Source organism: Anguilla rostrata, chromosome 11 (genome assembly GCF_018555375.3).
Source record: "Anguilla rostrata isolate EN2019 chromosome 11, ASM1855537v3, whole genome shotgun sequence".
Lineage (NCBI taxonomy): Eukaryota > Metazoa > Chordata > Actinopteri > Anguilliformes > Anguillidae > Anguilla > Anguilla rostrata.
Window position 1 is genome coordinate 30,355,085 of NC_057943.1, and position 16,266 is coordinate 30,371,350.

The 16,266-nt window shown below is 39.3% G+C and overlaps 1 protein-coding gene across 1 annotated transcript in view; it reads left to right on the forward strand.

Annotated features, from left to right (window-relative positions):
• The first annotated feature begins 264 nt into the window (after nucleotides 1–264).
• The window catches only part of LOC135234582 (receptor-type tyrosine-protein phosphatase gamma-like), a 292,580-nt gene continuing 276,578 nt past the window's right edge, over nucleotides 265–16,266 (forward strand). Inside the window, exon 1 of the mRNA XM_064299308.1 lies at nucleotides 265–794. Coding sequence (XP_064155378.1) covers nucleotides 707–794 — 88 coding nt within the window. The 5' untranslated portion in view covers nucleotides 265–706. The remainder of the gene's footprint in view (nucleotides 795–16,266) is intronic.

Below are 16,266 nucleotides of genomic sequence, written 5' to 3' on the forward strand. Positions count from 1 at the left end.
TTATGCGTTGAAAACGTGTTTTTCATCAGATGTGTAACTATAGCCTAACATACACTAGACTACAGATGTCTTCTTTAAACTTGGATGTTTTTTAATTAGCGCCAGCATACGAAAACAGACAAAAGAAGGAAAGGTAAACTACAATACGGATCTACACACGCGATCGGCTTGGCATTCCATTGGTTTTCCGGCGCTAGGATCCAGAGGAGTGAGCTTCCTCTCTCTCTCCCATTCCCTCGTCCCTGCTTTAAGTCTCTGCCAGACCCTCTCTCACATGTTCCCTACTTCCTGGATGGAAGAATGGATAGGTTCCAGCACGAACAACTATTCTCTTTCCGCAAGAACCGCTACATGGACTACTACTATAGCTAACTAGACTCGTCCTGCCTTTCCCCCCTCCCTAAATAAGTGAGCTAATTACTGGCTTAATGAGAATAGCAGTCACATTTTTCTTTTGGATTATGGAGAAGGTGGATGCATGCAGGCGGTTTTGAGAAGCAATAAGTGTTTCTCTGCCGTTAGCATATAACTTAAAATATTCCTCTGGACAGAGAGGTGAACATTTGTTGCAATCAAGTTATTTTCATCTGGCGCCTGGGTTGATTTAGCTACAAATTTAGCTACATTTGCCGCGTTCGTCCAGTTTGTGGTTTTAGAGGTTTAACTTTGTCAGCAGTTGCCTTTTGCTCTCGATGAGCATTGTGACATGCAGAGACTACTGGAATCGTGTTGTTGGTGGATCTTGTCTCTGATTTTATCTGCCTTCGTGCTCTTCTGGGCCGACTGTCACCCCGGTAAGTTATAACCTATTATTATTCATGTCCTAATTAGTCACATTCTGTGCTAGCCTTCCGACGGGTTTTAGTCTGATGCATTTCAAGTAATTTTAACAGCCGAAATGGTCATTTGCGAACTAACATTAATAATGACCAGCTTACTCGGCCCACGAAATGAAAATGGCATGCAGACAAAATTCAGACGCTCATCGGTAGCTTGCAGTTCTTTGAAATGTAGCTTTCCCCGCTCAAAATCGCCGTAAACCCACAGTATATTACATTTGTACCTCAACCGTTAACGTGGAGCTATTTACACAAAACACACATTAGGGTCCATACATGGCAAAGCAGTGTCAGTGTAGGTAGCCTGATATTGTAGTGCTATAACAGTGTATTCCAAGTAAAGCACAACCGAAGGAATATGGCTCGTTTTAAAATGTTACTTAAAACACTGCCAACTGCTGTTGACAGCGGTACCTAGGCTATTTTACAGAAGCGTATATGTTATATGTCATAAAAAAGTAGCCTGTGATACCTGGATACTGACGGAAAACGGTTCGTTTCCCCCTGTGTCCCGTGCGTCTCACAATTTCCCACAGAATCCTTTAGAATTGTTAGCACATGGTATGTTTAATGTTTAAACATTAATATTTTAAACGGAGTCGTTGCATGAGCGGCAAACGTCCTAGGTATTTTGTGAACGTTTTTCTTCTCAAACTCCGTGTACGCTCCTTGATTTTGGCGCAGTGTCTTTACGGAGAAATCCGGGTGTAGGTTGAATGATGTGGCGGTTACTAACCTAACTGTAGCCCTATTGGCTGCAGATGAATAGAGAAAATAAAATATTGGAATATCCGATTAGATAAACTTGCATTTTAGTAATCCTAGAGATTATAGAAAGCATAGTCTACTAAAAGGGGTAAATAGAGGGGCGGTTTGATGTAGCATCTTACTTGGCTGGCTGACCTTGAGTGAGAAATTCCTACAGTTTTTTTCTTTTAATTTCCCTTTAATGACATTAGTGAAAGTAACCCAACGTACCGTGCCTAGAGAATGAGCTTAACTAGGTGAGTATGGTAGGCCTACTGTGTATTTGGATGTTCTGTGAATTTGCTGGGGCTAAAACAGAAACCAGCGCTCACCATTTCGTATATTTCTTTAGGCTATGTTAAGTTTGATGGCATGGAGAGGATTCTACCAGCCAGCTGGTGCATTAGGTAGGATATTTAGCCCACTATAAAGTTTAGATAGGCTAAGTCTTTATTGCCACACATTTTATTTTATACTGAATTTATTAGTTTAAATCTACTTGAGTGCACACGACTAGTTGCAAATATAATACAACCCTTACCTTCAATATAATTAATAGAGACGCGTAACTGGAAAATCAGTCGAAGAACAGCTAGCGGCAGAAAGACAATGTATCTCCTTTACACTGATTCTTGATTGCACGTATATCTCAGGAACCATCCCTGCACGAGCCTACTGTAATTATGGCTTGCTGCGGGGAGGGGACGGAGGAAACGAACTGCCGGTTCGCATGACAGTCCGCGGAGCGTGATATAGCGCACGAAATGGTCGAGCTGAAGTCCGCTGAAACTTAAGGCAGGAAATCCAAATCGGGATTTACATCCCTAATGACAGCTGCTCCCATTGACATAACCGATTACTTACTAATTAACATAGAAAGTTTGCGTAGGCTACAGTATACTTTTTACTAGATAAAACGGTTGCGTATAGTCTACTTTTATGTTATCGGTACATAGCTACCACAAAGCCTACGTTTATGTGTTTAGCCATTGGAATAAATAAGGTTGCTGCATAGCCTACTAAACACTTAAATTTGAGATATCCGCGCATCTTACCTTGTTTGACTGAATGTCAAACGGTTGTCTATTGCATAACCTACACACATCCGCAATTGTAATAGGCCTACTTTAACCAAATTCAGACGTGTGCACAATTAAGAACTATTTTGAAGAATGTTTGTAGGCTAGTTTCTGAGCGGGACAGAAGAGATCTGTGGAAAATCTAACGCGTGTTGAGTTTCAGTTGATAGCCTGCTTTTCTGATATACCTTTTTTCGAGCTACAATTTCCCAGGTTTATCACAGGATTCATCTTAACAAAATTGTAAACGCGCATCTAATCAGGGAGTCGTTTAGATTTGGACCATTCTGAATCCCGGTAACGTGGCGCCTCTGAACGAATTATGGTGCACCACGTGTGGGCTTCATTAGTAATGTGATTAATGTCCAAAGAGTAAGATGTTGTCAGAAGGACGGATGCCGCTGGACTCAAGGACATGCCTCGCCCTCTGTTGATAGGCTATGTTTCGCTCTCACCAGCCTGCCCCACTGTTCCAGGGCGCACGTGTGGATCAGTCAGTTCTGGTAATCGTTAAGGTGCTTGGCAGGGAGCGCTGACGGGCGGAGTACTGGCCGATGAAAGGGTTCATTCTACGGACACTGGTCTGTTAGGCTAAACATGTTGTCTGGATACATTTCTGCGACTTTGCTGGCTATTCCGATTGTTTTATGCTGTCCCACAATTGCATTCGTTTATCAGAAACGGAAACAAATTAATATTAAATGTGTAACTTCCGAACTGTAATTAACAACCGAGCCACCTCTGCACTTGACATTGTAGAACGTATGGCAGCAGGGAATGTTTTGAATAAGACACTGGGGCACAATATTTAAGCAGTTTTGTGTAAGTTTTCGGCTTTCATTAAAAAATAAACAAAACCCACAACAGTCAAAACGACAGTACGAGACGTTTTTATTTATTTATTTATTTATTTATTTATTTATTTATTTATTTATTTATTTATTCACATATTTACTTACTTACTTACCTGCTTACATACTTATTCAAGACATGTCAAGAAGACACTGGCATTATGGCCAGTTTGATGAAACTGCAGGGGAACTTTGAAACACTTGTTGGAATTGTGAAACTGCTGGATGTCAATGCAGTGCATCTCATACTGTAGTGCTTTGACCTCGCTTTATTTCTGTATTACTTCTAATGCAGCAGTGTTTTGTTGGTATATATACTGTCTGATTTATATTTATGAATTTTTAATGTCAGTGTGTTAGATCAGTTTTCTGGTAAACCATATTTATGTGCAGTGCCCTTTGCTTTGTCCTAGAGTGATTCTGTGTTTCTGAATATTGAATGACACGGGTACAGTTTAGGCTATACAGGACCCTTTGGTTATGATGCCATGCAATCTTGGGTGTTGTCTTCATCAACTTGAGCTCCAGCCACAAATGTTCTCATGCAAACAGCAATAATCTTTTAGTCTTCGCCTAAAATTTCAAGCAATGGATTGACAGAGGTTATTTTTGTTTTGTGAAGCTTAGTAAACCTGTGGAAAACCTTCAAACATCAGCATAGGTGTTTGACCAACTGAGGAGCCAGGGGCTCAATATCCACAGAGAAATTAATTTTCTTTCATTGTGAAAATAAGTCTGAGACTCTGATTGTATTTTTGGAAGGAGAGGGACACATTTACATTGCCAGCAGTCAGATCACCATCATTTTTCAGTGTCTGAGTTTTGATCACTTTGACACTGGGCAGTTGTAAAAAAGACTTTAAGAAAAGCTGGGAATCAAAGGTTCCCAAGCTTCCAGGCTGCTTTTATTAGTTTGTTGCTCTGTGAAGTTTAATGGAATTCCATTTCATTACGGCTCATTAAAGAGAGATGTGCTCATGTTGAAATTTCATTGTTTCTGTTCGGGAACTAAACCGGGCATGTTGAATAATTTTTCATAGGAAGGGTGGGAGTTTCCCATGATTCTCTTTGTTTTAAGAATGGCGCTGGAGTCAGGCTTCAGCCTTTTAGAGTTATTTCTGAGTTATTCACTTCTTTCTTCCGAGGCTACTTTGGTTGAGCGCACAGTTTCCTGTTTGGATTTTCTCCGTGAGAGGAGTGAATTTCATGCTGTGAATATCCAGTGCCTCTCTTTTCCCGTTTTGCTGTCAAGGAGAGTTTTTAATTGCTATCTTCCACAGTGCCAGTGTTGTTGATCAAGGCTTTCTTCTGACGTGTAAGCCTTGTAGGACCTTTTTCCCCCCTTTCAAGTTTCTAAATCAAATATAAATCCAGTAATTGTACTCTCAAGTATGTGATTAAAATGCTGATTTTCGGACCCTAAATTTCTCTAGGGCTGCCAGTACAAGTATTTACTGTTGAATATCCTGTCCTGCTATCGGCTGTCAAACAGTGAAACTGCGGTTGATGTACATGCCTATGACACAACCTATTCAATTCCTCTGGTTGAGACATTTATGAGGTAAAAGTCTCTGCTTCTTGATGAATTAGAAAAAATCACATTTTTTACATAACTTTTGGCGGATTTGCTGTTTTTAATTTTTTTTTACATTTATACCTTAAAACATAGATTGCGTGAGTTTCATGCTTCTTGTATAAAGCTTTCTATCGTTTTAGGTTAAAGTTTTAGACAAAACTAAAAACAACCTGAATCCAAAGCTTTCTTTCTCCTTTTTATTCTGCACTTCTTGTTTACAGAAGTGCCATTTTTATTTTAATGGTAAACATCTCCCAGGTGAGTAGAGTGTTCCCTCCACAGACCCTACCTGCTTAATGTATTGGTAACAGTGGAAAGAAAAGGACTAGCAGGGACTTTTGCTTTACTTTGCCATGAGATTGGGAGAATGTTGGAGATTAGACTGCAGAATTTGACTTTTATTGCAAAATTTGTAATAAAACATTTGATGTAACAAGTGCTCAAGCATTCAGAAGACTGCTTGATTGCTGAAGATATGCACTGTTATGATGAACATTTAAATAAGTTGGAAGATAAGCTTGACCTTTAAATATGAAATCAAATGCCTACAAGGATAGACAACAATACTCCACTATAATAAGAGTAGGTACTTGAGAAACTAGTTACAAAGATTGGTTGTGGGCGCACTGTTTCATAATTGATATGACTCATTGTGTACATATATGATACACACACACATACTTAATTTCACAGTAACAGTGCTCAGAGGCATTTTTATTTATTTATTTATTTATTTATTTGTTTGTTTAAATAGAGCAGGACAGTCTTCGTTGCTTTCCTATTGTTTTGCTTTATTCAGACCGGTAGAATTCAGAGAGGGTAACAAGATAGAGGAGGGACCGCAGCTGAGAGAATGGAGGGGCATCAAAAAACCCCGCCCATATGGGGGATCTTTCATATGGCTGAAGACTCTGCTGCCCTATGGACTGCATCACACATCTCATCCAGAGGCAAATTTTAAACTTTCAAACTGTCAAACAGCCCAAATCAGCCTTTAAAAAAAGACTGCTAGATGGCCTTATTTATTAAAGGCCTGGGGTCTAAGCTATGATATGACACTTTAAATTTTTATGAAAAAAATCCTCCCTATTCTTTATTGCCCTCCTCAAATGACCAAAAAATCATTTTAATAGTGGCAACAGTATTTCCCATAATGCAGCTTTGTCTGCCTGTACCCCTCCCCCTAGGTAGGTTTTGTTCCCTATGTCCCTGAAGTGACCTAAAATTTATTTATACATTTCTTGTAATTATTATAATGTATAACCTTCCTGTACAATCCCCCAAACACTGAATATCTCATGCAAAACAAGTCATCCTACACATGTTACAGCACATTTACACTTAATTCCCCATAGGAAAGGCTTCATTTCCGGATTTAAGGAAGGACATGACACAGGAGTTAAATACATGGTATTAAGAAAAAAAAGAAAAGAAAATAACTTAAATTCCTCAGTTTGTTTCATTCTTAAGTTTTGAGAAATTGAGTTTTTGAAGAAATTTCCAGATACTCCAGTGCACAGCTCAACAGGCAAACTGGACCAGTGGGGGATGCTTCTGCATGTAAAGACACTTTCATTCCAGCCGACTGAAACGCTCCCTTCCCTGGGCGACGCTACAGCCGGTTGTGCGTAGCCTTATGGGGCTTCCAGCCGGCATGGCAGTGGCACGAGCTGGATTCGATGCTCGACTGGGGCCCATGCACTCACTATTATTCTTTAGACAAACACGTTGCGTTCTGAGCCAAATGCTTTGCTGAAGTTTATTTGCATGCAATGATCCAGATTCAATACAAGATTGCGGGGCCCTTTAGTGGGCATATCTGACAGTTGCAGTGGTTTGTAGTGGGTAAAATTTATATTTATGTGGGCCAGGAAACCATAGCAACATGAATTCACTGAACTGCTTGAGCATTGTGCTATCTGCACCGTATATTAAATGCAGCGATTGAACTAGCCAAAGCAGTACTGATGAGTTGGAGATACCATGCAAAGTTGGCAGTCTACTTGCAAATCACTGGAGCCTGGTCAAGACTGAGGAAAGCACTGACACGGTGTCCATCACTTTGTCTAACGCTGCTCATCAGTGTAACACATCTCATCCTTAAAAAAAACATTTGAGCTTTTTGGTACAATAATATACCAATATACTTCTCTCATTAGCAGTTTGTTGAAGCTGAGGATTTTTGCCAAATATGTGTCCTTTATATGGCAATGTTTTGCGAATTCTGTCCAGATTTATTTTATTTTACTTATTTGTAAAGTATCAGGGAGGATTCTCTTTGCTGGTCAGTTTTCAAGAGAATACTTTATTTCTAAGCCTGGGTGCTGAGTATCCACAGTGATAAATCTAGGTTTAGCTAGGCTTTATTTTAATGTCCAGGATGATTTTTTTTTTTACAAAGCAGGCAAGTCATTTACCTTAAATTAATTTAGTTAACATGAAATAGGCTTTACAGAAATTTTAAGTTATTGTGTTTGAGATTTATTTTGTGGAGCTTAATTAAAAAAAAGAAAAGTATTTATCCTCAAATGTCATGTTCTTTTCCTTATATCTTAATTGATATATTATTGATATATTATTAGAAATATGAGAGAAATACTTATGTCTCTTGTCTCACCATTATTTTTTAAAGCCTAACCTGTGAAAATTGTAGTTTCTAATTTAAATTAAATATCGTATTTTAGAACCAAATGGGGCTTTGAAATTAATGGGATACACTGACCTCCCTCACACATTTTCAGCCACCATAAAACTGTGATGAACTGTTAAAATCACTTTTTAGAGCATGTAAAAAAAGAAAAAAAATGAAAAGGCATATATTGAGATTTTATGCCAGCTCACAGATTGCTGCAAACAGTATGATAGCTTTTTTTAAAAGCATCCTCAGAATGTTGACAGTTACAGATTGCCATGCTTTTTAGGAATCGGTGAAGCTTTGGGACACTGTCCCTTTTCTTTTGAAATGAGAAATATGATTGTTTTTTAAAAACTCCAATTTTTATTGAAGTAAAATATTCAGTAATGCACCAGAGGCATGGGCAAGTATAGCAGCGTAAGCACAGCTAAGCATTATACTGTACGCAGTTTTAAATTTTAAAAAGAGAGGGAAAGTTTCCTAAAGTTAATATTCTTGTTTAAAGAAGAAGAAAATACACTACACCCTAATACAAGAGCTGTCTCTGGCAACATTTCATATTCTGTTTACTGTTAATGTACTTAGCTGCAAATCTTCCCAACTAGTTCCTTATCTACCTCATTTGTACAAAAGCTAATAACTGCTTTTGAAATGCACACTTTTTCTGGTTAATTACATGTAGCTATATACCAGTTCCAATTTAGCATGCCGTCTTGTATTAATGAATGGACTGCATGACCTGTGTTCCTGTGAGATTGAGCGCCTGCTTTAATACCATGGAGAAGGTCCATGCCAGTAGCTGAGGTAACACAATTCCAGCGCAACATAGCCCTCCACACGTTCTGTTAATTCCAGTAGGTCTTCAGACTTGCAGGGTTTAAATGATTAACTTCACAACTATTTCATCACAGCCTGTTGCATTATTGTGTTGTAAAGAGTCACGATGGAAGGAAATGGAATTCTAGTGTGGCGCTAAAAGGTCTTGGTTTAATGTGTTTGGTGATTTGTGCCCATTCAGTTTTGACCACTGTGGAAGTGTTTGCTTCAGCACAGCTTATGGAGGAGACTGTGTGTATAACTGCAAAACAGGAAGCGGGGCCATTTAGCTACAAAGGAGTCTGAAGTCATAATTGGCACGTTTTGAGCAGTTGGTGCAGGTGAGGCTGAAAATAAAGTACGTGTATTCATCACAAATGAATGCTGTTGCTGGAACTGCTCCTTAGGAAATCAAATGTCATTGTTTTAGACTGATCAGGTGTGTTACTCCTGGCTGTTTCTCCACTGTTAGGATTATGAGTTGTTTTTTTCCACCTAAAACAGTAGTTCTCAAACTTGGTACTAGGGGGAAGGTCACTCGTATCTAACAGATGGTTTATTTTAGTGGTCGGGTGATCAGTTTCACCACTGATGAGTGCATTGATTCACCTCATTCTTTGATTAGTTAAAGATTTTAAAAATGGAAACGTTTGTGAGCACGGTTAATGATCAAATTTGCCTGTACGGATGTTTTATGAATGAAATCCATTGTATGTATGCATTCATACATACAGTGGATTTAAAATGATTCTTCAGCCTTTACAAAGCATCTTCTATTCTAGACCATGGGTGTCAAAATCCAGGCCTGGAGAGCCACATTTTCTGCTGGTATTTGGCACATTTCAACACCAGTGATCCACTTAAGTTGATTGGCTAAAAAATCCACACACTTTGTTCTCAAGACAGTAATTGACGGCAGATTGAAAGGAAACCCGAAGTACCTGCAGAAAGTGTTACCCTTCAGGACTTGAGTTTGTCACCCCTGCTGCAAACTATCGATTTTCATAAATTTATGGAGTGGTCAATAAGTGCTTTGCTTGAAGAGTTCTTGCCATTCTTCTGAAGAACTTATTGTTTTTCTTTACATGCACCTCTTCATGATTTTCTAACATATAAGGGAACAAGGCAAGCTATATACTGTCACAGCTCATAAATGAGTTATGGTCGCTATATTGAGCATTTTTCTATAACACTTTTACAATATCTTTTTTTTTCTTATTTCAGTAATGCGTGCCAACCTGATTATGTGCACACTAGGTCTGTCCAGTAGTACTTGACAAGTCTACAATGGAAGTGTCTACTATCTGTGGCCTCTTTGCATTCCATATTGACTCTCTGTCGAAAAAAAAAAAAAAAAGTTCTTCACTGATGTTCTGCATAATATTTGGGCAGAATATTATATTGAAAACCACCAGATTATCAAAGAAGCAGGCACCCCATTGTGGTTGCATAATTGGTGTCCTTAGAGTTACATTTGGACGGTGATTGAAGCCAGCTCAATGAAACTCACCCACCCTGGACAGCGCTATGGACAGTTAGGCCCCGCATGTACAGCTTCAGGGGGGTCTTATCATCATGAATAATCATTAAATTGTTTATGGTATTATTTGAAACAAAATATAACCTAATTCTTCAAATAACAATATGTTTATTTCTATTTGGTGTAGGAAAGCACCAGAAGGGTCTCCCATAATGCCTATGTAATGCGAATCAGTCTACATCTGGAAGCTCTTGTGTGCTCACACACACACATACACATGCACACATACACACAATCACTCAAGAGCTTAATAAAACCAAGGATGACAACTGCAATCTGAATGCAGCTGCCATTTTTTGTATTTATACCACTCCAATATTACAGAACTGGGAACTGTGTCTTCAACAAGGTGTGCACAATCAACCAAAATTTTTAATCAGCATCTCGAAAAGTGTTCTAGATTTTAATGAAAAATTCTTTTAAAATATTTGCACTGTTTTTGTCAGTTATGCAAAAAGAGTGACCCAATAAAAATGTGAATTTTGTGTGAGTTTGTAATGCGTGAATAAAGGCTTGTGCAAAGATGGAATGTCGGATGTTGCATGAATGTTGCATAAATTCTGTGTTCTGTGTTTGAGCAGCACGATTGCCATGCTGATATTCATTCTGTTTCCCTGGCCTAAAATAATCACATTCCACACAACATTAAGTTAGTGAATCTGAGGCCGGTTGCAGTTAAGAACATTCTCATTAAATTCTCGCGGTAGCGTTGATATTTTTCCCCCCTATAGTGCTGGGTAGTTCTGGCCCCCTACATGGCAAGATTTGGATATGGGTTTCACTCCACTGCTGAGCCAAATTTGTCTTACTTCAGGGAAGCTACTCAAACTCTAAACTCTAATGCCCTCTCCGCTGCTAAATTGGAACAATTCGTTTGAGTATTCAAGACTATGCCTTCAATCATCAGTCATCGCTATGGCTACACAGTCACAGAAAATGATATGACCAGATCAGAACTGACTGCCCAAATGCATAAAAATGTAAATACTTGCACTGTACCCTGATAAATTGGGAAGGGGCTGGAATGTAGCTCTCTTACAGCTGTTACTAAATGTGTATTTTAAGGACAGTGGCCTGCCACAAACTTGTTTTCACATCTTTATCTCAAAGTTGTGGTTTGTATTCAGTGTACTCACCCGTTTTGAGCATATAACCCTGGCATGATCGATGCAAGCCATCCTTCATTAACCCTGGAAGATTTATTAATATTTAAATATTCCCATTTTAAGCTGTTGCTTGTTAATGGCTCTGTTAAAGATTTCATGTTAAAATGGCTGCAGCGGTTATTTTGGGCAACAGAGCGGAGAGAAGCGATGTGCATAATGAGATCCCTATCGGTTCTGTTTGACGTGTGGTTCTCATGCAATAATTATATTTTGGTTTTTCAGCAGAAACTCTGAGATACCCCGCGCACTGGATCTGTAATTATCAAAATATTTTAGTAGAATGGTGTTTTTATTGTGTCATTTTAATATTATATCGGCGTTTGTTTTGTGACATTCCGTGTCTGGTCCTCCAGCATTTCTGTATTTGTGTGTTAAATACTGGTAATGTGCTCAGCAATGTGCAGTGAATGATGTGTTACAGCCCAACACTGCCAGATTAGCCTTCAACATCCCGAAATGAAATGTATGGTTTAATTTAAACAATTTTACACATTCAGATTTGAATATGTTGTCTGTCACTGATTGCACTTTGAAGCTAATATACTGAATCAGTAGTAACAGGGCCTTGTTAAGCCAGACTCTTGTAGTCCTAAATGTGGCTGCAAGGGCCCCCTGTCTACATGCAAGGATGACAGCCATATTTCACTCTTTCCTCCTCCTTTTTACAGGCTTACAATTAAAATACTGTGTGCTTCTTACAAAGTCCTGTTGCTAATCTATAAAACATTATACGGGTTGGGGCCAGCATACTTGAGTGATCTTATTTCTTCATATCTAGCAAATATGACCTCACCAGTATCACAAGACATGGCAATCCTGCTCTACTCGTGATTTCAAAGCTTGAAACTGTCAGCAGAGCTTTTAGCTTCAGGGCTCCCAGGCTTCGGAATGACCTTCCCCAGATGGTACGAGAAGCAGAAAATGTATTTCTGTTTAAATAAAGATTCAAAAGTCACCTCTCCGGCCTCTCGGCCGACGTTTGTCCTGTAATCCAAGTCTATACCCTGCTTGAGCTGGCTTGTGCTGATACTGCACTCTGAACACAGCAGTAGTTACACCAGGCCATATGGCAGTGACTGTGCTTTTGGAAATGGCAATATACAGAAAGCAAGGATTGATTGATTTTGAATTTTTTCCCCCCCTCCGGCCTACTGCCCCGGCAAAAACAGCGTGTGTTTCCGTGTTTCAGTCCCAAAAACAGGCTGGGCCATGGGAGGTGCAGTCTTGCCCTTGATGCCGTTGATAAATATGTTCAAAACGAAACTTGAAGTAAAACATTTTTTAAATGCTATTATCATTATATTCTTTTTAACAGAGATGGAGAGGGTGAATATTTTAATATTTGATTGATTTTAAGAAAGGGGAATAAGTGCCTTCCCTTGAAACCTCAGCCATTCAGAAGTACAGTGGACGGCTTGCAGCTGTGACCGCAGGCACGTTCATTCTCAGATCCAGCTGTAACAAGGTCAGCCTCTTGTGGCACGTTGAACATGAAATGGAAGTTTGGGGGAATTTTGGTTTTCTGAAGGCCTCTACTTCTGTTCTGACAGGTGAATCTTCCAGAATAATGTGCAGTGTGTTTGTGCGCTAAGCACATGCTGGCACGTAGACATGTTTAGGTGGGAAATATGAGAAAAACACGTGAGTTCATAGTGCAGCTCTTTCACGCGTTTGATAAATATAGCTTGCTGGGAGTATAATCATTTGCAAAGACCTCGGTGTGTCTTGCGCCATGGATGCTTACATTGTCTGCAAAGGTGTAAAGATGCATCATAAGGATGTTAGTGTGGGCAGTGTTGCTATGACAAAGGCAGGATGCTTGCGTTGCTTACTCATATCTGGTATTTTCAAAACTATTTGTCTAGTTACTATGCAAATGCATGCTGTGTCACTTTGAAATTAATTATAGAAATCAAAGGGTGAACACCGCAGCGCAGTTGCTTTTTAGATTTGAATCTCTTACCTGCCAGAGAAGACCTGGTGCAGTGTACTGTGCCTTTGAGATTTAGTTCTTTCTATTTTCAGTGTGTCATAACGGCTCCATTTCCAGGAAATGAAAGTATACGTACAGAATGATTCCCGGGTTAGTACCTCAGATTTAAACCACAGTGAATAAAGCAGGGGGCGGGCTTCTGCACCGTAACAGAATTCTTGATCGCTGGAAACTCATTCGCTGCTTAAATTCAGAGGCTAAATGTTTCAGTTGAATCTTCTTGACTGAGAATACGTTTTTAATGTTATCATTAAGCGCGGCTAGCATGATGGCTAAATCTTATCAATGCTGCGGAGCCAGTCAGTGTACAAATTGAATGTTTAGCTCAGCTAGAAACCATAGTCGTACAAAATGGATGAACTCAGTGTCAGGATCTTGAGCCAACTGACTTGAAATGGGAAAGGAGCCATTGTTAATTAAAAGGTCACTAGGACATTTTCCAGACACCGTGGCTGTGATTCCATAGGCATGCAGTGCCTTTATTGGAGCAGAATGAACAGTGAAAATGAGCAGTTGCTTTACTTCTGGTGGAGGAGCTGCTCTGTGACTGTCTGCTGCTCTCACCCTGGAAACAGCTGTGACAAGGTCTCGTGCCCCTAGGCCAAGGAAGTCAAAGTAGCAGCCCAGGTGTTTTACAGTTCTGTTTATTCTCCAATTCATATCGCTGTTTTGTGTATCTTTTTATATAGGGATACATGAATGATACTGTTTTTTGAATGCTTAAATGCGTAAAATGTCACAAAAACCTACAAGAATTCTAATAAAAAAACATAGAAAATGTGTCTTGGCAGTCCTTCAGTCTGATACCACAGTCCAAGGCAACAGATGGCTGACTGTCTGTCAGAAAGCAACCATCTTTACAGCAGCTCAGACAGGCTATACTTTACCTTGTAAATATTTATGCTTATATAGTAAATTATCCTTGAACAACTAACTGTGTGTCCAAAGATCACTTTGGTACCATTTAGCCTAAGTGGAGTTGAGCAAAACGGAAAGGTTTTGTTTCGAGTTTGTGGTCGAAGCCTTTCTCGCTTGCAGTCTTTCCTACTCTTAATATCTACTAACTTATGTGGTGTCTGTTACACCATAAAGGAGCTCGAGGGACTACATTTTCAGCGTTATAAAACACAGATTCAGCTATCATAATAACAACAGCAATAGTCATTTTCATCATAATCATAATCTTCATAACAAGGACAGTGGACTCTGCTATTTCTCCTTTTTTTCTGAAACGCTGTGCCGTACTGAATTTTAAAAAGATGATGTCCGAAAAATTCCAAAGTCATGTGCGTAAGACATTTTTCAGGAACTTCGGAGATCACTGCCAAGAGTGTTTTCACCCCGACTTCATGTTCTCACCCTTGGCTCCTCAAATTCCAGCCGTACAGGCCAATATGAGGATATGCATCAGGTTATCATATATTTGGCATACCTCTCGTCCCCAGGCAGTTTGCTGGTAATTGAAACATGTTGGTTGTTTTGGGATTAAATAAGAGCACATTCTTTATGACCACCATTCTAATGTGGTCGCCCTGGATTAATGCTATGCCTCTGAGCACAGTTTCTGCTCAAAAACCTGACATAGAGAGGCCATTTAAGAACATAAATTCTGTGGCCAAATTCTTTGCCTGTGCGTGTGTGCCTGTGTGCGTCTATGCGTATGCACAAACATGGGTGCTTGTTTGACTATGTGCATGTGTGTGTGAGTGTATGAGGTGTGTGTTGGGTGGACGTTAAATGATTGTACCCAGCCAAACTTGGTGGTTACCAGACAGTGGGGGATTGTGTGGCTTCAACTGATGGCAGCAGATGGCTGGTAACAAAATACCATTTTACATTTCCGCTGCAGGCACACGCTGCCAAATAATAGTGTACGACTCGAGCTTCGCCAGTAATGCGACTCTGCCACCCTGTTAACCAGGAACACAGCCTGAAAATTGCCCCCTTTGTAAGGGAGACTCTAGGCTCTTATTTTGCTGGCTCAAACTTGTGATAAAAAATGATTATGAAGAAGTTGGTATCTTACTGAGTAATCTAAATCCAGACTTGTGTGTTATCGATGTGAGAATGTTGTTCATATAATAGAAGTTTGGGATGTAACCATTGCATCCACAGAACTATTTTATTCTCTTGTGAAATTGATCCTGCATTTTGAAATAAATACCACAGTTATACAAGGTAACATGTTGTACTTTGGCTGTTACACAGCACCTCTGTTGTCCAGCTTTTTATCTATAATAAATATTGCATTATTAGTTAGAAGACATGGGCAGTATTGATATTTCATAACATGAGAAACACAAGGCGATATTGAACATGATATTTAAACTTGGAAATCATTGTGTGACTGAGCATCATCCTGATCTGAGCCAAGGATGTATTGTTCTACTTCTCATTGTAAAGTCATGTTTGCCAATTGCATTGCAAACGGCTTATAAAAATAAGCTTATCTGTAGTTTAGGCAACTCCCTAGTCCCTATCCTTGTATTTGTATTCCTATATGGAATTTGAATTTAAATCATTTTAGCGCATTGCTTCCTGCATGCTAACAGGCAAGAATGAAATGTGATGAAAGAACGAAATAAGTGGACTGAGTTTGAAATAAAAGTGTAAGAGGCTTTGGTATGGGGGGTGAAACTTTTGTTCTGTTTAATTAAAAATCTAGTGTCCCATTGTGATTTACACTGATGTGTGACATCATCTATTCCACTGTGGAGCACTTTGAGCTGCTTTAATCTTTGTATGAAAGGTCTCTAAATAAAGTTTATTTTTTAAATAAAATCTGACATTCTTATGTAAGAGCTCTATGGACTGTGAAAGTTGCTCCTGGCTTAACAGTGTGCATACTTGCTGAACTCTTACATCAAAGAGCTACCAATTTTATATTTTATATTTTCACTGTTAAGTTGAGTGGAGGAAAGAAGTAAAGCCATTCTTCCAAGATGCCAGAAAAGTTTATAGGCCAAAGGAAAATGTGAAACGTGCCCCCAGAGTCAAGAAATGCTCCAAACAGTCTTAATCTTG